This window comes from Diabrotica undecimpunctata, chromosome 3 (genome assembly GCF_040954645.1).
Source record: "Diabrotica undecimpunctata isolate CICGRU chromosome 3, icDiaUnde3, whole genome shotgun sequence".
Taxonomy (NCBI): domain Eukaryota; kingdom Metazoa; phylum Arthropoda; class Insecta; order Coleoptera; family Chrysomelidae; genus Diabrotica; species Diabrotica undecimpunctata.
Genome location: NC_092805.1, coordinates 83054571 through 83077792, shown reverse-complemented (window position 1 = coordinate 83077792; position 23222 = coordinate 83054571). Strand labels below are relative to the sequence as shown.

The 23222-nt window shown below is 34.0% G+C and overlaps 1 protein-coding gene across 1 annotated transcript in view; it reads left to right on the top strand.

Moving 5' to 3' along the window:
• Positions 1 to 23222, top strand: part of Glg1 (Golgi apparatus protein 1) — a 58752-nt gene that overhangs the window by 10989 nt on the left and 24541 nt on the right. The window contains exons 3-6 of the mRNA XM_072526159.1: positions 3658 to 3814; positions 6473 to 6819; positions 14200 to 14549; positions 21649 to 22013. Of these exons, the coding sequence (XP_072382260.1) occupies positions 3658 to 3814; positions 6473 to 6819; positions 14200 to 14549; positions 21649 to 22013 (1219 nt within the window). The remainder of the gene's footprint in view (positions 1 to 3657; positions 3815 to 6472; positions 6820 to 14199; positions 14550 to 21648; positions 22014 to 23222) is intronic.

Below are 23222 nucleotides of genomic sequence, written 5' to 3'. Positions count from 1 at the left end.
AAGGCAGTACAAGATGGAGAACGCCACTTAAACTGAGGGAACAAGAAATGCGCATAAACCATCTGACTAAGCAAGAAAAATTGCACACCTGGATGAGTAAACCTCTGCATGGGCTACATCTCAATGAGATCAGCCAAGAATATGTCGACAATACAGCGTCGAACTATTGGTTGACATCAGGAAAGATGTTTCCCGAGACTGAGGGTTTCCTACTTGCCATTCAGGATTAGGTTTTTCCAACAAAAAATTACCTGAAATACATTATTACAGATCCTCAAGTCCAAAATGACAAATGCCGATATGGATGTCAAGCCCAAGAAACCATCCAACATCTTACCGGTGGCTGTCAGGCATTTGTCGGTTCTGATTATAAAGAGCACCATGACTCTGGAGGAAAGATTATCCACCAAGAACTAGCTGACAAACTGGGACTTCTCCAAACCGAGCATCTTCCTTATTATCAATACGTCCCTGACAGAAAGCTTGAAAATGACATCTACAAGCTATACTGGGACCGCACTGTGCTCACAGACCAACCAGTGGCGCATAATAGACCGGATCTCATACTAGTTAATAAACTTACTAGGAAAACAACACTTATTGATGTGGCGATACCCAACACCAATAATTTACGTGTTAAATACAACGAAAAGATCGCCAAGTACAGAGATCTAGAAATACAAATCAGGAGACAATGGAGAATGGAAAGTACCCAGACAGTACCCATTATTCTATCTACTACTGGTGTTATTCCCAAAAATCTCCTAGAGAACATAAAACAGCTGGGTCTAAATGAACATCTCTATAAGGCCATGCAGAAAGCTGTACTCCTCGCGACGTCCAGATGTGTACGAAAATTTTTAGGAGATACTCCAACATACCAAGTCACCTAGGGCTCGATAACACGGAAAGAGTCCCACCAGAGCTCAATCCTTTTGATACCGTAGGTATCTGGCATGAGTGAATTTTCCCCTTAGAGGGAGTGTGAGCCGTATTTCTAAATCTGATTAATAATAATAATAGCTGTGCTACTTTCGACGTCCAGATGCGTGCGAAAATTTTTGGGAGATACACCGACGTACCAAGTCACCTAGGACTCGATAACATGGAGAGAGTCCCACCAGAGCTCAATTCTTTTGATACGGATGAGCGAATGTTCCCCTTATAGGAAGTGTGAGCCGTATGGCTAAATCTGGATAATAATATATATATATATATATATATATATATATATATATATATATATATATATATATATTTATATATATATATATACATATATATATATATATATATATATATATATTTATATATATATATACATATATATATATATATATATATATATATATATATATATATATATTTATATATATATATACATATATATATATATATATATATATATATATATATATATATATATATATATATATATAATATGTATATAATATATATATATATATATATATATATATATATATATATATATATATATATAATAATAATAATAATGGAGAATAGAAAGTACCCAGACGATACCTATTATTCTTTCTACCACTGGAGTCATCCCGAAGAACCTCCTAGAAAACATAAAAAAGCTGGGTCTAAATGAACATCTATATAAGATCATGCAGAAAGCTGTGCTACTTTCGACGTCCAGATGCGTGCGGAAATTTTTGGGAGATACACCAACGTACCAAGTCACCTAGGACTCGATAACATGGAAAGAGTCCCACCAGAGCTCAATCCTTTTGATACCGTAGGTATCTGGGATGAGTGAATTTTCCCCTTAAAGGGGGGTGTGAACCGTATGGCTAAATCTGGATATTAATAAATATTAAATATATTTACAAAGGGAATATTTTTATTCTCGAGAGAGAAAATATATCTTCTGTCTCTCTCGTACCTATATCTTACATATGTAATGATTTTGCCGATTCACTCCCGTACAAATTTCCAACGTCGAAGGCGCGTATCAAAAAATGTTTGTGGTAGATAAAAATAAAAAACCAACAACTCGGATTATGTTGTAAATTTTCATTTTATTTTAAAATTTCGCATTTTTGCGTATATTACATATATTTACTAAGATTAACATGGGATTTTTAAATATTTCAAAAATAAAAAAGGAAATTCGTATAGGGATTCGAACTCACATATACCAGCGTATCAACAAAACACGCAAAATATTTGCCAATTAGACATAACAGTAATGTATTTTAAAATTGACAGTTCTCGGTCATACATTCTCGAGAGAGAAAGAGAGAGAAAATATATCTTCTGTCTCTCTCTTACCTATATCGTAAATATGTAATGATTTTACTGATTCACTCCTCTACAAATGTCTAACGTCGAACACTCGTATAGAAGTATAACTTCAAAAAATCATTGCATCAATTAATTTAAATGTTACATTTCTTGATCCCACATAATTTTTTAATGCAGTAAAAACCAATTCGATTGGATTATGATCAGGATAATAAGGTGGCAGTCAGGTCAGAGCATATTATCATCAAAGGAAATATTTTTATCTCTTAACCCTGTTTTCATATCTTCTTTTTTAATACTTGAAGTAGGAGTTTTGTCTGCCTGTTTATTATGATATGGTGTGTTGTCAACAATGATAACACTATTGGGTGGTAATTTACAAGTAATTTTTCTGTCAACCACTTCTTATAGTTTTCAGAAATTATTTCATCGTGATAGTCTCCATATTTTTGTTTATAATTTCCACCTTTTAGGTAGCAACCTTTCATAAAACCATTCTCATTGCCAGCACCAATAACTATAAGTTTTTGAAGACCTTCACTCCAATTATACTCTTTATTGTAACTAGAATGCAAATAGGTTTCATTGCTGAAGACAATTGTCCTGTTTTCAGCTCGGTATCTTTTAATTCTACATAAATAATCTGGTCACAATTTTTGTATATCTGCTTTTCCAGTAAAATGCAAGGAGTGTTTCTGATTTTCTCCAAAAAAACCTAAAATACCATTTTTTCCTAATGTTTCAATACTTTCCAAAATACCCACATTGATCTGAAAATTTTGTATTTAAGTGATCAACTGTTGGTGCTATTGTCACCGTTATCTGAAAATTATTGTTACGAAGTAAACTCTGATTAAATGTATTCATTTTATTTTTGAGACTCTCGTTACTTTTGGAGGATCAAAAAATATTTTTTCTTCAGAATCAATTTGACGACTTTTACCAGCAATTCTTGTTATAGTTAAGAGACTTAAACCTTAAAATTAGATTAAATTAAAAATAATAATTATTTAGTGGTACCTACATAAATACCTGTTATTACAGCAACATGTTCCTGCACTTTTCTTAAATCTATTAACGATTGTTCATTTTCTGCTTAATTTTTTACATTTTAAAACGTTATAAATTACTTCTTGCATTTTTTTATTTAGAACCTATCATATTTATATCATGTTACAAAGCTGCACAAAAGTAACTGACAAACTGTCTCCACTTTTTTGAATTTTGCCACTGGCACATCAAGAACTCACGTAAATATTAACATAAGATTGGCTATATTACAAAAACCAAAATTGATATAAATTTCCAAGATAATTGAGGCGTTCCATACTTAAAACTCACTCTATACACATAAATATTTAAGTAGAATTTTTTTTGATTGTTTAGCTTGTCTCCTGAGGTTGTGGATAAATGTAAGAATGAAACAGCTATATTCTGTGAAGGGTACGGAGTTGGGGGAAAGACTTTACACTGTCTGATGGGTCATGCTATGAACATAGGAGAAAAGGATACAGTAAAAGTTGGACATCTGTGTATGAGAGCAGTAAGTACAAAATATAATTTTAGTGTAGTACCACCATACACGGGCCTAACATTTATAAAAATTTCCTAACAGCACAACATTTATTATATGTGGGTATATAAAACAGTAAAAAATATCGGTAGTAGACTACAGATTTTAACATTGCATGTCTTGTATTAGTTTTTTTTTCTTCATATATGCATATTTTTGGTCCCCCATGTTTAAAAATATGTACTATTAAAAATATGTTAAACAAACTTATATACCTTATATATTCTTTTACTCATATACCATTTAGAAAAACATTTATACAATAATGTAAATAAACCAAACCACTGATAAGGCATGAATATCTTGAGATAGTGTATACAAAAAAGGCAGTTGTTTACATCCACTCCCATATTTAAACATTTTGGAACATGTCTATAATTTGTGGAATTGATAGTGGAATGATCTTAACTTTATTTACATGCTAACAGATATCATATTCTTCAAATTTAGAAAGTTTTGATAATATTTAATGGCTCCTTATATTATTGGCGCATAATTTACAATTTCTTTTATTGTAATATCCCTTTTATATCTAATATTTCTTTTCTAAAAGCTTTTGCCAGCTTGTAATTTTTTTTATAATTCTTTATATTATAGTTTTTCTATCATTTATTCCTTGTTGATAATCTATTTCATGAGAAATATGAATATATTATTTGACAAATAATATATTGAATATTTAAGGATTATAGTAAAAATGATAAGGACTGACTGAAAAGAAATAATATCCTGTTTGTAAATCCCAGGCAAAATATGAATTATATTCCTTAATTAGAAGAGATAAATCTACTTATAGAGTCAGTTAAGTGTGTTAATTATAGGGAGATAGTTTATTATACTCTATCCAACGAGAAGCGATAGCCCCAGTAAACAAGTAAATATATAGGGTTATAAATATTTTAATTGGCTGCTGTTTAGTGCTTTCTCCTCCTTCTTTAGATCTGTATTGCGAAAATTAAGTGATTTATTTATGAATATATATTTTTAAATACTATGTCGTTTTTGACTCAATGCACTTACAAAGTCGACAATAAATGTTTTTCTTATCCCATATGTCATAAACTTGGACACATATATTCATTATAAAATTTTTGTTTGTATTTTTGAAGTAAATGCTCATATTATATCAACTAACAACACTGTACACAGCTGTACTACTTCAATTTCGGTGAAATTAATATTGGAAGAGATGTCGAACTATAAAGATGCATCCCCGTTCACATCCGGCTATTGCGATGTTGCCAACGTGTTATATTTTATGTCTGCTACATAGGTTTTAAATGCATATGTTGAAAAACATAAAAAAAATGTGCACATACATTTTGCAATGCATATAAAGGGGTTAGAAGAAAAAGGGTACAAGTGACAAAAAATAGAAATAGAGTTATTCAATGTTAAAGTTTTTGTGTTATTGTAAAATCCAGAGAGGTATTGCATTCTTCGTTTTTTCAGCAACTTATATGTTGCACTGTCGTAAATTTTGTTAGCATAAGGCACATTTGCAGAAATTTACCGGTTTTTGTCTTTTGTACACTTGTACCGTTTTGCCTGCAAATAAATTTATAAAACTTTTGTATTTCGCAATGTTCTATTAGTGAAAATAGCAAACTTATTTATAGCTTAGATAATAAACATAATAACATGAACATTAATTAATTAATCATCATAATCTTAGTCCAACAGGTCTGGAACATCGTTGTCTATATCACCTTCGATTTCTAATGCCTGAGTTAATGGTATATTTACATCTATGTCAGGAGTCGACGGTAATATCTAGCTGGTTTGGACTAGCTCTTGCTTTCTTTCCTTTTTATCTTCATGAGGGAAATTAATAGATGGCAAGGCGGTATATAATGTCCTTAAATTATCATACTTTTCATATGAAATTTTTAATGCGTCTTTATAGAGTTTTTTATCGAGGTTTTCCAATGTGAAGGTTGGTCTTCTCCTTGTTAGCTTAGAGCAACTTTCGGTGTAAATTGGAGTCCAACTTTCATTTCTGGAGATCCTAAAAGAAAATTTCAAAAAGTCAGTATTTGTATAAATAAACCAGAGATTTTCACGCCATCTAAATACCCGGTTTTCCTCGCCTTTTTTTGGATCTTTTATGTTGTCATGAAGATATTTTAATGACAAAAAGTCGTCATTACTCATGCATGTGACAATGAAAATTTTGCTTGTCTTTTTAATAATGTCAACCCAATCATCAGGTACAAATACATGAGGGTATCTCTTCTTCTTTTTTTTTTCAATTTGGCCCAAAGATCTATCGCATTCCATGTATGAATGCCCACTTTCATATCAATCAAATGAACGATTCTCCAATGAAATCGTATCAGAAATCCATCCCAAAATACTGATAATACCATTTTAAAGTCCTCTAAAATTTTTTTTTGTATTTTCTATTTTGAGAACGATTTCCAAGTTGAAAATCGAAACTTTAAATATAAATATTTTTAATTGTAACTGTTGGTTATTCTCATAAAAATAGTAGTTATTATAAAAATGTCACATTAACATAGTTTTAGAAAATATATCACTTTATACAGTATTATATTTCTGGAACAGTCTGTATACTATGTTAGTAGTAGTATTATCACTTATTATAATATTGACATCCCTTTTTAGCTTGAAGATTTAATTCATAATACGGACGCTGGCGAAAATTGGAACGTTGACCCGGTTCTACGTCAAGCTTGTGACCCAGTTGTCAATCTAGCGTGCAAAAACATACGCGGAGGCAATGGTCGCGTTATCTCCTGCCTGATGGACAACATGCGATCGGACGTTATGACGGAGGATTGCGAAAGTGCCCTCCTAGAAATACAGTATTTCGTTGCCAGAGATTTCGTTCTCGATCCACAGTTGTATCGAGCGTGCAGTCAAGATGCGACCAAATTTTGCCACTTTGTAGCGGAGCCTGATAATTCTGTAGGTCCCAGTTATTCCAGACAAGTTTTGCCTTGTCTTTACAGGTATGTATATTCGTTTATGTGGAAAAAATTATACAGTGACTGGTTAATATTAACCTTTGTCACAATTCCCAAGAAAATGATACAATATTATGTAAAAATCACAGAACTATAAGCTTAGGGAGCCATACGCAAAAAGTATTCCTAAAAATAATATATGACTGTATGTACAAAAAATTGGATAATGACATTAGTGAGGCACGGTTTGGATTACGCAATGGAGTTGGCAGAAGAGTTCCATTATTTAGTATAAACGTGCTAATTCAGCGCTGCCTATATGTTAACAAATGTGTCTACGACTGTTTTGCGGATTACGAAAAAGCGTTTGACAGAATTCCACATGAACAACTAATGAAAATTCTGATAGAAAAAAAAACTCGATACTAGAGATATCAGGAGTATAGAAAACTTGTCTTACGGCCAACGTCGAGATAGACAACCAAAATACCAAAAATGTAGATCAAACGTGGAGTACCACTGGGCTGTAAACTTTTACCACTACTGTTCAATATGAATTCAGAATGAATACATGTATGCATGTATAGCATTTTAGGCCTATTGTTGGATGGATAATTTCCATCGTTTTCTGTTCTTAGCTGTCAACTTCTAATCTCAGCAAACAATTGGTACACTTCTACATTAGTTCGTCTTCTAGTTTTGTTCATAGTCCATGTGTCAGCAGCGGATAGCATTGTGGGTCTAATTTAGTTCTGTATACTCTTATTTTTGTATTCGAGATATATCTTTGGAATTAATTATTTTGTTCATGGCCTCAGCACATCTGTTGTTTTTGGTCAGTCTCATTTTGATTTCTGTTTCTTCCTTATATATCTGATCAATAAGGGTGCCAAAATATATATATATATATATATATATATATATATATATATATTCATCCACCTTCTCGAATTCTACAACTGATCCATCCTCCACCTCTTATTTAAAGGAGCCCCTGTTGTTTATTTCTTTTTTGCTTGAGATTTCCATGTACTTGGATTTATTAACTTTCAGTCACATTTTAGAGCTTTACCGAATCTGTATTTTTGTTATACTTGCCAGTTCTTTTCCATTTCTTGCAATGAGAACCACATCATCAGCATACGCTAAGCATTGGTGCTCTTTGTATATAAGAGTGCCGGGCCTATTTATCTCACTAGCCCTTAAAATTTTTTCTAGAACTTTTTTGAATAGTAAGGAAGACAACGGGTCTCCTTGGTGAACATCTTTTTTCACTTCGAATTCTTCTGAGACTGTTCCGTTACATTTCACAGCACAAATGGTTTTTCTAATTGTCATTTTTACCAATTTTACTATTTTTTCTGGCACTTGGAATTCTTTTAGCGTTTTTATTATTTTGTTTCTGTCTATTGTATCTTAGGCGGTTTTGTAATCAAAGAAAAGTACATGTGCTGAAATATTGTATTCATAGCAATTGATCAGGATTTCTTTTAGAATAAAAATTTGATCGGTTGTTGATCTTCTCTGGTATGCGAAATCCTCCCTGGTATTCTCCTAGATTCTTCTCCACATATATTTCTAATCGTTTTTTAATTAGTATGGCGAACACTTTGTATATTTGCTCTATAGGAATTCCTCTCTTTTTGTGTATAGGAATTATAATGGACTTGTTCCATTCTTGGGGCATTTCTTCGGCATCCCACACTTCTACTATTAGCTCACGAAGTTGGTTTCGTAAAGCCTTTCCTCCATATTTTAAGTTCTCTGTCACAATGCCGCTCTCCCCGGGGCTGAATGAATACATATTGATTATATATATATATATATATATATATATATATATATATATATATATATATATATATATATATATATATATATATATATATATATATACCGGGTGGTCCAATAAGCCGATCTCTCGGCTATATATCAGAAACTATTCATGTTATAGCTTTAGGAGAAAAAATTCCTTAGTAAAAGTGGTTAAGAGAAATCGCTGGAAATAACTTTCAAGTTTCTGGGTTAACCGCTAGGGGGCGTAACCTGTGAAGAAAACTTTGAAAACCAGTTTTTTGGGAAATATGCCCAATTATACCAAGTGTTAAATAAGTAAACTAAAAAGAGGCCTAAATTTTGCACAAAGTTGTTTAAGTATTTTTTTTTTATTTTTTCAAATAAAGGGTGGGGTAGAGTGGGAAAGTATTTGTGGATAAATAGCTATAACTTTGGTTTGGATCAACCGATTTTAACGAAATTAGTGTCATTAGAAAGAGTGTAGATAAATTAATTTACATCTACTATAAAATAATTGTATTTAGTTTTGATTATCATATGTAGAGGGTACTTTCGAATGGAAAAAATTAAAATTTGTTTTTCTTCAAAATGTTTAATGGAAACACCTATTTATTGTAAATTATAATAGAACTGGATTAAATTCGTAACAAAATGACGCAAACCGCATGTTAATAGCTTTTGTCGAACTCGAGATATGAATAAAAACGCATAAACATAAGTAATTATAGTATTGACTCACCCTGTATTATAAATTAAATTAAAAATAAGTCAGTAGTTACTTTCAAATTTTTTTATAGCAGAAGAATCTTAATGTTGATACCTATTTTGACAGCTGTTATTTCATATGATTAAAAATAGTTTTTTCGAAACTAAGTAGGCTACGACAATGAATTTGACGGTGAGTTCATATTGTTTATTTATTGACAGCAGTCAAAACATTGTAAAGAAGTGTTATATTATAATTCGAATTGGAGATTACACTTTTTTCCATAGATATTAATATTGGTAATATTGGTAATTAATTATAAGTACTAATAATTCGTAATGAGTATATCAAATGAAGAATTGTATGATATGATTGGAGTTTATTTCGAATGTCACCAAAATACCGCTATTGCCTCATGTATATATTCTGTAAGATATCCTGACAGGAGACATTATGGCAAAGAAGTATTTGAAAGAAAGGCAAGAAGATTAAGAGAAACTGGTAGTTTTCATCGTCCTTGTTTTAAACGACGTAGTAGAGGTATGACCGAAGATAATTCAATCAATGTTCTTGCTTTAGTTCAACAGAATCCACATATAAGTAGTCGGCAAATCTCTATAGAATTAAACATACCCAAAACTACTGTTCTAAGGATTTTAAAACATCACAGGTTGTTAATCTGCATAACATGCATTATTGGGCTGAAGAAAATCTGCACTGGATACATGAGGTGCAGGTTCAAGGTAGATGGAGTCTTAATGTTTGATGTGGTACACTTGATAGAAAGATCGTAGGTCCATATTTCTTTGATAGAACTTTAAATGGCGAAACATATTTGGATTTTCTGGAAAATCAGCTGCCTGTTTTATTGGAAGATATTTCCTTACAAACAAGAAAAGATATGATATTACAACATGACGGGTGTCCTGTGCACTTTTCCAGACGAGTTCGAGATTATGTGTATGCAAGTTATCCAAATAAATGAATTGGAAGGGGAAGTATATTTTCATGGCCAGCTAGATCTCCAGACTTAACATGTCTGGACTTTTATCTGTGGGGAAGATTGAAGGACTTAGTGTACCAAACTCGACCAACCACGCGAGGCGACAAACAGCGCATTATAAACGCAATAAATAGTATATCAACAGCTGAGATTGAAGTAGCTGTTATGTATACTCGCGAAAGATTACATCTTTGTGTGGACAACGATGGAAAACGATTTAAACATTTAATTGGACATTAAGTTTTAATGATCGAGATATTTGTATATTTCACATATTTAATTTTAATATTGTTCTGAAGCTATTTTCTTGTGGCATTTTAAATTAATTAATATTTAAATGGGAATAAGCCACAATTAAAGGTTAAATACATTTATTGACGTTTCAATTTCCACTTCGGAAATCGTTCTCAAAATACAAACATTAGTAAATTAAACAAATTTTGTTTTTGTTACTTAGTGAAAAATTCTTCTAAATAATTATAAATTCATAGAAGAATTTTTCACTAAGTAACAAAAACAAAATTTGTTTAATTTACTAATGTTTGTATTTTGAGAACGATTTCCGAAGTGGAAATTGAAACGTCAATAAATGTATTTAACCTTTAATTGTGGCTTATTCCCATTTAAATATTAATTAATTTAATTTTAAGTTATAATAAAGGGTGAGTCAATACTATACTTACTTATGTTTATGCATTTTTATTCATATCTCGAGTTCGACAAAAGCTATCAACATGCGGTTTGCGCCACTTTGTTACGAATTCAATCCTGTTCCATTATTATTTACAATAAATAGGTGTTTCCATTAAACATTTTGAAGTAAAACAAATTTTAATTTTTTCTATTTGAAAGTACCCTCTACCCATGACAATTAAAACTAAATGCAATTGTTTTATAGTAGATGTAAATTCAATCATCCACACTCTTTCTAATGACACTAATTTCGTTAAAATCGGTTGATCCAAACCAAAGTTATAGGTATTTATCCACAAATACTTTCCCACTCTCCCCCACCCTTTATTTGAAAAAATAAAAAAAAAAAGTACTCAAACAACTTTGTGCGGAATTTAGGCCTATTTCTAGTTTCCTTATTGAACACCTGGTATAATTGGGCATATTTCACAAAAAGCTGGTTTTCAAATTTTTCTTCGCAGTTTACGCCCCCTGGCGGTTAACCCAGAGACTTGAAAGTTATTTCCAGCGATTTCTCTTGGCCACTTTTACTAAGGAATTTTTTCTCCTAAAGTTATAACATGACTAGTTTCTGATATATAGCCGAGAGATCGGCTTATTGGACCACCCGGTATACGTACTGTTCAATATTCAACGAAACATATGCATATGACACCGTACTACTAGCAGAAAGTATAAATAGCCTACAAAGATTAGTTAAGAAAGATTACTGCTCCAGTGGAAAAGAAACTAGTATCCAATATAGTTTGAATATGAACCTTAACAAGACAAAATTTCTGATCTTTATCGAAAAACCAAACCACAACATACAGCTTACAGTAGACCATCAGTGTATAAATATAAATACCTGGGAACTCTAATCAACGACAACAATGATTACTCAATAGAGTTAAAATAACGACTTGAAATAGCACTTAACGGTTTCATTAAAATGAAACAACTCTTTTTGTTGAAAAACGCTTCAATTTAAATTCATTTATTAGATAATCTTGGCCTCCTTCATTTAGATACACCCCTGGAATATATTGACAGCAAAGTCGTTTTGTGTAGGCTAACTTTTTAAACTTTCTCTGTTCGGTTGTAGAAATTTTAATTACCCTAGCAAGGAAATGCGCTCAGCAGGACATCATTCATCTTTGGTCACCCACGGTGGCATTTAACAGCGTCACTTCTTGTGACGCTGACGAGAATTCACACCAGAATGCATCTATAGTAGTAAATGTTGGTGATTCTCGTTTTTCGACCAAAAGGCCAAATATCGCATTTAAACTTAAGTGAATGATGATGGTCTCGTTTCCGATCAAAGTGCCGAACATTCGCGTATTAGTATTCTTCTTCAAGTTCCTCTCCTATCGGAGATTGGAAATCATTCTGGCAATTATAATTTTGTTGGTTACATGTCTGAATAGTTCAATTTATTGAACTGCATCCAAACCATTCACGGAGATCGCGTAGCCACGAGATTTTACGTCTTCCTATGCCTCTTCTGCCTTTGATTTTGCCCTGCATTATATTCCTTAATAGTTCGTATTTTTTACCTCTCATGATGTGCCCCAAGTATTCCAACTTCCTGATTTTTATGGAATTTAAAACTTCGCATTGTTTTCCTAGTTGTTCGAGAACTCGTGTGTTTGTTTTGTGATCCGTCCATGATATTTTCAGAATACGTCATTAACACCACATTTCGAATGGTTCCAGGTTTTTAATGTTGGATTGTATTAGTATCCAGGTCTCAACCTCATACAAAACAGTGGAGAAAATATAGCAAATCATTCTTGTCCGGAACATTATATTGATATTGCGATTACAGACAAGTTTTCTCATTCTGTTAAAAGCTAATCGTGCAATTTCAATGCTGCATCTTGTTTCTTTTGTCTGATCAATATCTTCTGTGAATTTATTTCTGTATTATCTAGTAACTAACTAAACTTTGATGTTTTGTGCCTCTGTAAATATCATGAACTTGGTTTTCTTCAATTTTATTTTTAGTCTATAATCGTTGTAATGTATATTTAGTTGTTGAACAAGGTGTTGCAGTTCTTCTAGTGTTCCCGCTAGGACAGAATACGTCGGTAACACCACATTTCTAATGCTTCCAGGTTTTTAATATTGACATCCTTCCATACAAAAGGATAGAGAAAATATAACATCGACGCATTCTTATCCGGAGCGTTATATTGATATTGCGATTACAGAAAAGTTTTCTCTTTTTGTTAAAAGTTGACCGTGCAATTTCAATGTGGCATCTTATTTGTTTTGTATGATCAGTATCTTCTATGATCTATACTTCAAGGTATTCATATGAAGATATTTGCTTAATTTTTGTATTATCTAGTATCAGCTTAACTTTGATGTTTTGTGCTTTTGTAAATACCATGAACTTGGTTTTCTTCATTCAAATTTATTTTTAGTCCCTAATTCACCAAAGGTGTTGCAGTTCTTCTACTGTTCCCGCCAGAAGGAAGGTATTGTCAGCATATCTTGTTATTAATTGGCTTACTGTTTATTATTAGGCCCTCATTGACTTCGGTCAACGCTAATTCTGAGATGGCTTCACTGTATAAATTAAACAATAATGGTGATAAAATACACCCTTGGCGCACCCCACGGCGATTCTGAATATCCCCAGTCAGTTCATTTTCAACTTTCGCTTTCGCTGTTTGATTCCAAATAGAGGTTACATATAATTCTAATACCTCTAGTGTCTATATTTTTATTTAAAAGAATTCTTTAAAACGATTATGCTGCACTGTGAAATTCCTTCTCAAAATCAATGAAACAGGTACATACTTCCTTAATCATATCTAGGCATCTCTGCGAAAGAACACTGACTGCAAACAGTGCATCCCATGTTCCCAAACCTTTCTTAAATCCCATTTGCGTATTACTTATGCATTCGTCTAATTTCTTATGTATTCTGTTGTGAATTACTTTTAAAAATAATTTCAAGACATGACTCATTAAGGCTATGGTGCGATGTTCATTGCACTCCTTTACATTGGCTTTTTTTGGAAAGCAGAATAAATGTCGATTGGACCCATTCTTTATGGCTAAAATAAAAATAGTCATGATGGCAAGAATTCGGCACTGCAAGTAGAAAAAGATATCCGTTTAGAGTTGCGTATATTGCGTTTAAACATCAGTAAAAAGGCGCTGGTGTAGTAGTTCTGTTTTTATATTTTGGAGCCCATTTAACTTTTATCCGTGTGCTATTTTCTTCTCTTAGACACGCTTATCAATCCCAAGAATCTCTACAAATCGACAAGACGTGTATCCAGCAAATCAGGCGCGTGATGCGACAAAGAGCCGTAAGCGTGAACCTGCAGCCCGAAATAGAAGAAGCTTGTGTCAAGGATTTGAGTTTCTACTGTCAAGACAAGTTAAAGAAAGGTGAGGAAATACAGTGCCTTCAAGACCATCTAGAAGATTTAGAGGACAAATGTCAGGATATCGTTGAATCTTTTACCGAGATGGAAGCTGAACGAGTTGAATTGAATCCTTATATTTCAAAGTACTGCAGTAAAATTATCGAGCCGCTTTGTGGAAAGGACGATGACGTAGTGGACTGTCTTATTGGTAAGTTCTTTTTCATTGTCTAACCGATTTTTTAAAGCTTTATTACCGTTCTAAACGTTTTTTATTATTATGGATGTGTTACATCGCCTTTCGGAATATTTCATCTCCGAGGACCAATACGAAAAATCCGGACCTGTATAGGTTGAGAGAAAAATATGTTAGTACTTCATATACAGGCACTCCTTTTCGAGTTCTAGACATCCAAAGTTGGAATTATCGTTTTGTATTCGTTTTGTATTTTTAATTGTATTACTGTTAATTTTATTTGTATAAAATTTTCAGTAAGCTTAGAACCTATACTTCATTTTAGAAGGGTAAACAGATCTATTGTCCTGAAACCAGAGACGTAGTGAGACTGAATCGTAGGGTTAATGGCTTCAACATTTTTGCAGAGATGAAATAAAAATGGTTTTCCCATACCTTAAGCTAACGAAAACTTACTTCGAAAAGTAAAATTCGATAAAAAAGAAAGTTTTATTATATTTATTTATGAAAGTTTATTTGCAATAATTTTATTATAAGAATAATCCATCCCAATTGTTATTAATTGGTTCTGAGAAAAAGTAATTTAATAAGATAATGCCAAAGATTTATCTAAAAATAATAGCGATTCCAGAAGGAAATTAACATAGGGGTGTTTGAACTTAAGCGAATCGATATAGGACCACCATAGTCAAGTGACTGTGGGGCCCTCAGGAGCCCTAAAATGTGGGTGCCAGGTCATTGGCAAATACACGGCAATGAAAGAGTTAATGAACTTGGCAGAAGAGGATCAGCTGCAACATACTTCGACCAGGAACCGGTCTTAGGAATACCAAAAAGCACTGTCCGTGATCGGAACAAAGCCTGAGTTCAAGAGTGTCTGGGTGACAAGCAGGAGTCAGGTGTGCATCATATCAGGATTCCTTACTGGATATGCGCCAGTCAAGGGACACCTAGATATAATGGAGCTGTTTGGTGTAGCAGGGATTCTGAAACAGGATATTCTGAGGATACCAAGTGATTCCAAAAACATATGGTACCCGTCCATTAGATCTGTACAAGCTGGTGCAGGGTCCAGAATTCTACAATGTGTATCTTAAATGAATCGAAAATGTACATTAAGCCAATTGGTTGCAACCGGTTTAAAACAGACGGGTTAAACAAAACTTATTAAATACACCTTAGAGAGCTGGTATAAACTTTGTTGATAAATTTTCTCCAGTGGCTTATTTATAGTTTGCAATAGTTTCCATAGAATAATTGTCAGTACTTGTCAATAATTAATTACTAAATGGCTTTTACTGACTATGGAAGATTTCATCTTTAGTACGTCTGGAGACTATTTAGAGGTTAGAGGGCTTTATGCTGAAAAATTTCCAAATACAGTATATATATATATATATATATATATATATATATATATATATATATATATATATATATATATATATATATATATAGGCGAATGGTTGAGACTATTGATGCTATGTTACGAGAGACAGTTATAAGAAATAAACTAATTTATTTTGATTGTGCACATTTTGGAATGAGATTGAGCTCATATTCTTGCCAGAGCCATTCTAGCAAGAACATGAGCTTGGGGAGAAGAAAGAACTTTGGTAATCAAAGGTGTTCCCACTGAATACTGCTCACTCAGATATCATCTCTGTAAAATGGGTAAAGTAGACAGAGCAACATGCAAATTTTTTGTTCGCCAACGCTATAAATACCTGGAATAGGTGTTTTCATAACCTGATCATGTAACAAACGTTTTTCTGAAACCTATAATAGGCTTTCTTAGAAACCTAGATCTGTTGGAACAAACATAGATGTAGAGTATACACAAAAAATCATAACAGCGGCTGATTATCTATGTTGGACAGTTTCTGCGACAATAGCACGTAGACAAAACATTTTTTATAAAAGTTCTTTTCATTGACGAATCCGGTTTCACAAGAGATGTAGTCAGTAATTCGCATAATATGCACATCTGGGATGATAAGAATCCACACGGCATCATCCAAACAAAGAACTATCATAGATTGGTAGCAATATTGGGATATCAGTTAAATTTACCATCAAAAATTATCCTGTCATCTCTGGCTTCAAGGTAAATTGTATATCCGTTTATAATTCTAAAATTAACATACACATACGTTCTAAGCATAGTTCTAAGGAATGATAGAAAAATATAGAAATATAGAAATGATGAAAATATAGAAAATACGAATGTAAAATTTAAACCTTAATAACATTGTTATGAGTTACACAGTCACAACGCTCTAATTGCAGCCTGGCGTAATAGTAATTCAAGAAGCCAGCACGAACTTCTTTATCGGTATTTTTCTGAAATCTCGTATTAAAGTGCTGATTCGACATTCGTGCCTTCTCTAGAATAGATGTTCGTGTATATAAACTACTCGGCTGTCTTTGAATAGACAGTAGTTAGACAAGTGTTTTTGTAAGCCATACCCATATTATTTTAGGCGATATTTATTAGTGTATTTATATAATTATTAATGAGATATTTGTTATTTAGTACCCACAGTGTAACCCACAGAAGAACGTAACAATTTGTGTCATAAAAAGTGGGATTGAGTGAAAGAAGATATTATCGAGAATTTGTATGGTCAAAAAAAGAAGTGAGACCAAGATGGAGGCAATTCGAGATATGATAGCCGCAATGGAACAACGTCGATGAGAAGAAAAAGAAGCTGATGAGAAACGTCGTCTCGAGGAAAAAGAAGCTGAAGAGAAACTTCCGTCAGGAAGAAAAAAAGCTGAAGATAGACGTCGTCAGGGAGAAAAAAATCTGGAGACAAACGTCGTCAGGAAGAAAAAGATGCTAAAGAAAAACGTTGTCTGGAAGAAAAGAAAGTTGAAGAGAAACGTCGTCAAGAAGACAGAGAGTTGCTCGTGAGTGTTATATCAATAGAAACTTCAAAAATGAGTAAGGGGGATATAAAAAGAGAAATCGAAGAGAAAAAAAGAAGACATGAAACAATATCAGCCTAGAAATTGAATAGACCCAGAAACTGAAAGTTGAAGGTAAACCAGAAGTGATTTGTCGCCCTGTCAACGGAATAATTACTCCTCTTAAATTTGACGGCGAGTACAAAATAATGGATGGACCAATGAACAGAGGGCAACAACTCTCATATTAGCACTTCGAGGTAAGGCTGTCGAAATCTTCCAAAACGTCCCAGAGGACGTACTATGAGAAAGAACTATGAGACCATCTTATCGGCTCTAGAACTAAGATGGCATCCAATGTTTGAAACAAGTGTACCAGTCACCTAAAAGTGCGTATCCAAGGCTCCAAGGAATCTGTGCAAGAATACGGAGCGGGAGTAAAAAAGATGGTAGGTAGCCCCGGAAAAGTTCCTACACCAATTCAATATTTCCTTGATGGCCTGCGCGATGTAGATGATCTCTAGCATACATTACTCTAGCATATTACCAAATATTGAAGGACGCTATTGTGGCAGCATTGGAGTATGAAACCGGGAAGAATGTGTCCCGTCATCAACGCAAACCTCATCAAGTAAGATGTGTTGCCGAAGTGGAAAAAGGTGATCTAAATACGCTGCCCCAGGTGTTGGGGCCCAATAGCTGATTTTTTGAAACAAAAACGTCAAGGGCGTCCAAAGTGTTATAATTGTGGTTTTGTAGGCCACCTTCAACGTGATTTCAGAAACGTACAAAATCAGAGTACAAAAATCGACCGGCAGGCAATCTACACAACAGCAACGCTATTCGGAAAACTAAAAGAAGCCAACGTCAAGGAGCGCACGTTGACTGCTCTGCCATAAGCCCCCAGATTCTCTACTAAGTCAGGGGTAAGTAAGGGACAACTAATTCAGTGATGAGTAAACGTTTCCTGGACCAATCATTTATAAGAAACCTCCCATACTGAAGACAGCGACAGGTGAAAATATAACTGTTGATGGGGAGAGATGTGTAAAAATCGAACTGGGACACGTCGATGGGTTTATTGTAGATGTCAGAAACAGGACCTTAGTCGCCAGCAATGAAGAAATTCTACTGTCCGTCTCTAGAAATCAGCAAAATGGACTAAAGATATTAGTAGTAGAAGACACGAAGATCTCTCCCAACAGCGAAAAGATAGTGGTCGCACAAATTTATGCATCTGGTGGCGTTATTAGCACTAGAAGGACAGGACAATGAAGGCATCATTGTGGCCAGATGTTTGGTAGATGGGCAAAAGAAGACTGTTCCAGTAAGGGTGGTCAACCCAAATGACAACAAGACCACTTTCAAAAAGGGCCAATTACTTGAAACGTGCGAGCCAGTTGTAAGAGTGATTAGAATAGAAGAAAACGTTACACACCAACTTTCCACTGAACCTAAAGAAGTCATCTATCCGAGCAAAGAGAGGAATTGCCGATTTTGCAAGCGCCAAGAAGGACGAGAGGTCCAGATTCTATAGTTGAAAACCATAGAGGATTGAAGTGACGAAGAAGCTCTAGCCCAAGAAATCCTCCATGCTGGACAGAATAAAGATCCAGATCTAAAAATAGTCCGAGTGGCTGCACAACGGAACTAGGCCACAATGGCAGGAGATTGTCAAATATGGGCAACCAGTGAAGGGCTATTGGCTTCAGTGGGACTTCTTGTGTCTGCGAGATGACGCATGACGTCGTAAATGGGAGAGTCCAGATGAAACAAGCACAGTGCCATAAGTTTGTCTACCATGGTCATGTGTTAAGGACCTGCATGTAGCACTCCATGATAGCCGCTCCAGGGGACATTTTGAGATCATTCTGGCCAGAGTCCCTGTGAGGTATTATTGGTTTAATTGTCGGCAAGATGTGGAAGAATTATGCAAACGATGTGACCTGTGTGCGTCCAAGAAGGGACAAAAAACGAGACTTATGGGAAAACTTCAACAATACATCACCGGGACTCAATGAGAACGAGTTTCTATTAACATTCTGGGACTATTTCCAGTAACAACTTCAGGAAACAAGTATTTGATGGTTGCTATAGACTATTTTTCCAAATGGCCAGAAGTAGTTGAACTACCCAACCAAGAAGCAATCACAGTTGGTGAGACTGTGAGACCGTGAGATTCCACTTCTGCTTCATTCTGACCAGGGCCGCAACTTCGAATCAGAAGTTTTGGAAGACCATGATGGTTTTGACCCGAATGACACCCCTTCATCCTCAGTCCGACGGCATGGTAGAAAGACATAGCCGGACCATCAACAACTACCTGTTCCTTTTTGTACATGAAATGTTCTTGACTGGTCGAGATGAAGCTACCAGGCGAAGAGGCGGACCAAGAGGAATTACCCGAATATATCAGCGACCTAAAGAATCGACTGATTAAGGTCCACTATTTCGCCAGGAATAAGCTACAACTCACCCGTGATCGGATGAAAGTTAGATTCGATCAGAAATCAACTCATGTTAGTTTCAGGAAAGATGATGCAGTTTGGCTCTAAAAACCAACCAGAAGAAAAGGTTAAAGTCCCAAGTTGACGGTCCTGGGAGGGACCGTACCTGGTTACTTAGAAGATAAATGACCTTGTATATAGGGTGCAACAGACGCCACGAAGCCGAAGGTCATCCGCCTGGAGAGACTATGTCCTTATGAAGGGCAGAATCCACCCACTTGATCCACTTGGGTACTGTCGGGGCGAACAGTACCCGTATACTGACTAGAGTTGTATTTTGAGCAGATGCGATATGCATATATCGTGAGTGCCTCAAACTAGCATCCCTTGTTCCCACTGTAGATGCCCTAAATGAAGACATTAAGAGAACTTATCAAATGCAAGTTTGGCTTGGCAACAAGAACATGCGTTCAACTGATTGGGGGTGGCAAATTATTGAAGGATCTTTGCAACCAATCAGGCAACAAGGCTGCACCTGTACCAGAATAACTTTTCAACAATGATTTTTTGTAATTGCACAAAAGGTTGTGGTGCGTCATGCAGCTACCGAAATGTTGAGCTTTCTTGCAATCCAACTTTTAGTGGATGTTCGGGAGAAAATTATTACAATAGTGCTCTAATTGTGGATCAAGCAGAGGAAGATATTGATGGTGACGTCAGTACTCACGATGATTTCTGATTTTGTATTTGTAAATGTTTATGAAAACATTTTTGTGGATTCATTGTACAATTATTTTTAATGTAAATGTTTTAGCAATATAATAAATTATTTAAATATGCCATTGAATACTTTTTTTCTATTTTTAAGTCATAATAGGGGATGGTTGTAAGGGTTGATCAATTATACAAAATCACATGTGATATTCCAGAAAATTAATGCATCATTATACAACTTGCTGTATAATTTAAGGTACTGTTTTGTAATTTTTGACAGTAGGGGTAGTTTTCACCCCTATAATATAATATAAATCTATTGACACAGGGTAGATGTTGAAGGAGCTTAACTACAAATTTTCTTATAAGTGTATGCACATCCATAAAATATGGATATTATGCAATAACAGAGGCTTCTAAGGATTGCAATAATAAAACTAAGGGTTGAAAACTAATACACAATTAATTATGTTTCATTAATATTAATTATATTGCATGGTTATATCAAATTAATTAAAAATATGAGTAAAATATTTTTTCCCATGTTAGTTATAATAAAGGGTGGTTTTGAAGGATTGGCACATTAATAAAATTAGTGAATAATATTTCAGATTATCAAACAATCTTTGTCTGACATATTAGTTATTCCTATCTGTTATAAGGTTTAATTTTAGCTTATATAAATTTGGACAATAAGAGGTAGTTTTAACCCTAAAAATAATTAGCACATATTGGCATAGGGTAGATTTTGAAGTGGTAGGTATATTGAGATGCTTACCTACAAATTTTCATGCAAATCGATGCGTATAAAAAAATTCTGAGGTGGTCTACTATTTCTACCATCATATCCTGGAACTATAAGAAGAGTACCAACTTTTGTCAATTTCACTTAAGAATTACATAATTGAGCCCAAAGCTGATTCCTGTAATAAAACATTTTCGGTAAATTGTCTGTTGGACAACAGAGTCATTAAAGCTCAGGAACTAACTGTATGAATCATGTATTTTTTTTTATTTTTACATTTTAAAATATTTATTTTCAGAAAACAAAAACAATCCTCAAGTAAAGTCAATACCAAACTGTCGAGCCAGCATCGAACATTTCCAGATCATCTCACTGAAGGACTACAAATTCACGTACAAGTTCAAGTTAGCTTGTAAAAGTCACGCGCAACGATTGTGTGCCAAAGCCAGTACCAAAAGTGCCGTTATAGAATGTCTCAGCGAACATATCCTAAACGCTACTATAAAGGGAGATAAAGGCGTCATACCAAAGGACTGCAAACAGCAGCTTAAAGCTCAGATCTTTCAACAGAGGGAAAAGATCGATTATGATCCAGTGTTAAACAATGAATGCAAGGCGGACATCAAGAAGTTTTGTAAGAATGTACAGTCGGGAGAAGCCCAGGTGAGTTATATTAGATACTTATTTTCCGTATCTGAATCACATGAATCTTCTAAATTATTTTTTTCCAATACTCCATCACATGAATGGTTCTTTCATAGGCCAGAATGAGGTCTGTGAACCCGGCTTTCTCCAAGATTCTGGAAATTAATGTGGTAGTGAGTAGTGATTGTCTTGTACTTTCCTGCAGATATATATATATATATATATATATATATATATATATATATATATATATATATATATATATATATATATATATATATATATATATATATATATATATATATATATGATAAATCAGCTCTACAGGCCATGAAAGCCCAAGACTTGTTTGGAAATTCCTCCCCAAACTTTTATATTAAGAGCTTTAGTTTCCGAATTTCTTCTTTTTCCGAATTTTCTTCTTACGCCTTTTTCGACTTGTTCTCAATTGGCCCATTCTTAGCATTTTGTTACTTGCTGTTTCAGGAAGTCTTTTTATACGTCCTAGTCATCTTATTCTTTGGGCTTTAATTAGTGATATTATTGTTACCCGACTACCGGTACAATTCCGACTCCATATTGGTCCTTCTTACCCATCTGCTCTTTAATTCTCTTTCCTCCATATATTGTGCGGAATATTCTACTCTCCCACTTCTAGCTTTCGTATTTCTGATTTATTTAGTATCAATGTTTCACACCCATAAATCACTGATCATAACATATTTCTTTTGCTCTTCTTTATAACGTTGTTGGTTTTATCATTTTCATCATGGCTCCGGTATTTCTATTACCTTTATTTATTCTGTAATTGATTTGTACGCTTTCTTCGTTTTTGTTCCTTATATTCACTCCCAGATAGATAAAATTGTCTTTACTCTCAAATGTGTAGAGTTTTTTTTTCAACGCCGTTATTAATTTTTAGGTCTTCATCATTTATTTCTAAGTTGTATTTCTATCCAGCGGTTATGAGCCTTATTGTTACCTCTAACTTCTTTTTAGTTGTGTTATTATAGTCAGATTGTTAGCATACGCTAAGTACTGATGTTTTAAATGCAGTATCGTTCACTTCCTACGGATTTTACCACCTCTTACTGGGAAGAGGTGTCCCTGTCTTACACCTCTGTTTGTTTTAAGTAGGTCTGATGTTTGGTTCTTTACGCATACTTTACTTTTTATGTAAACTTTTATTTTTTTACTTTTGTTCTTCATGCAACTCATATTACGCCT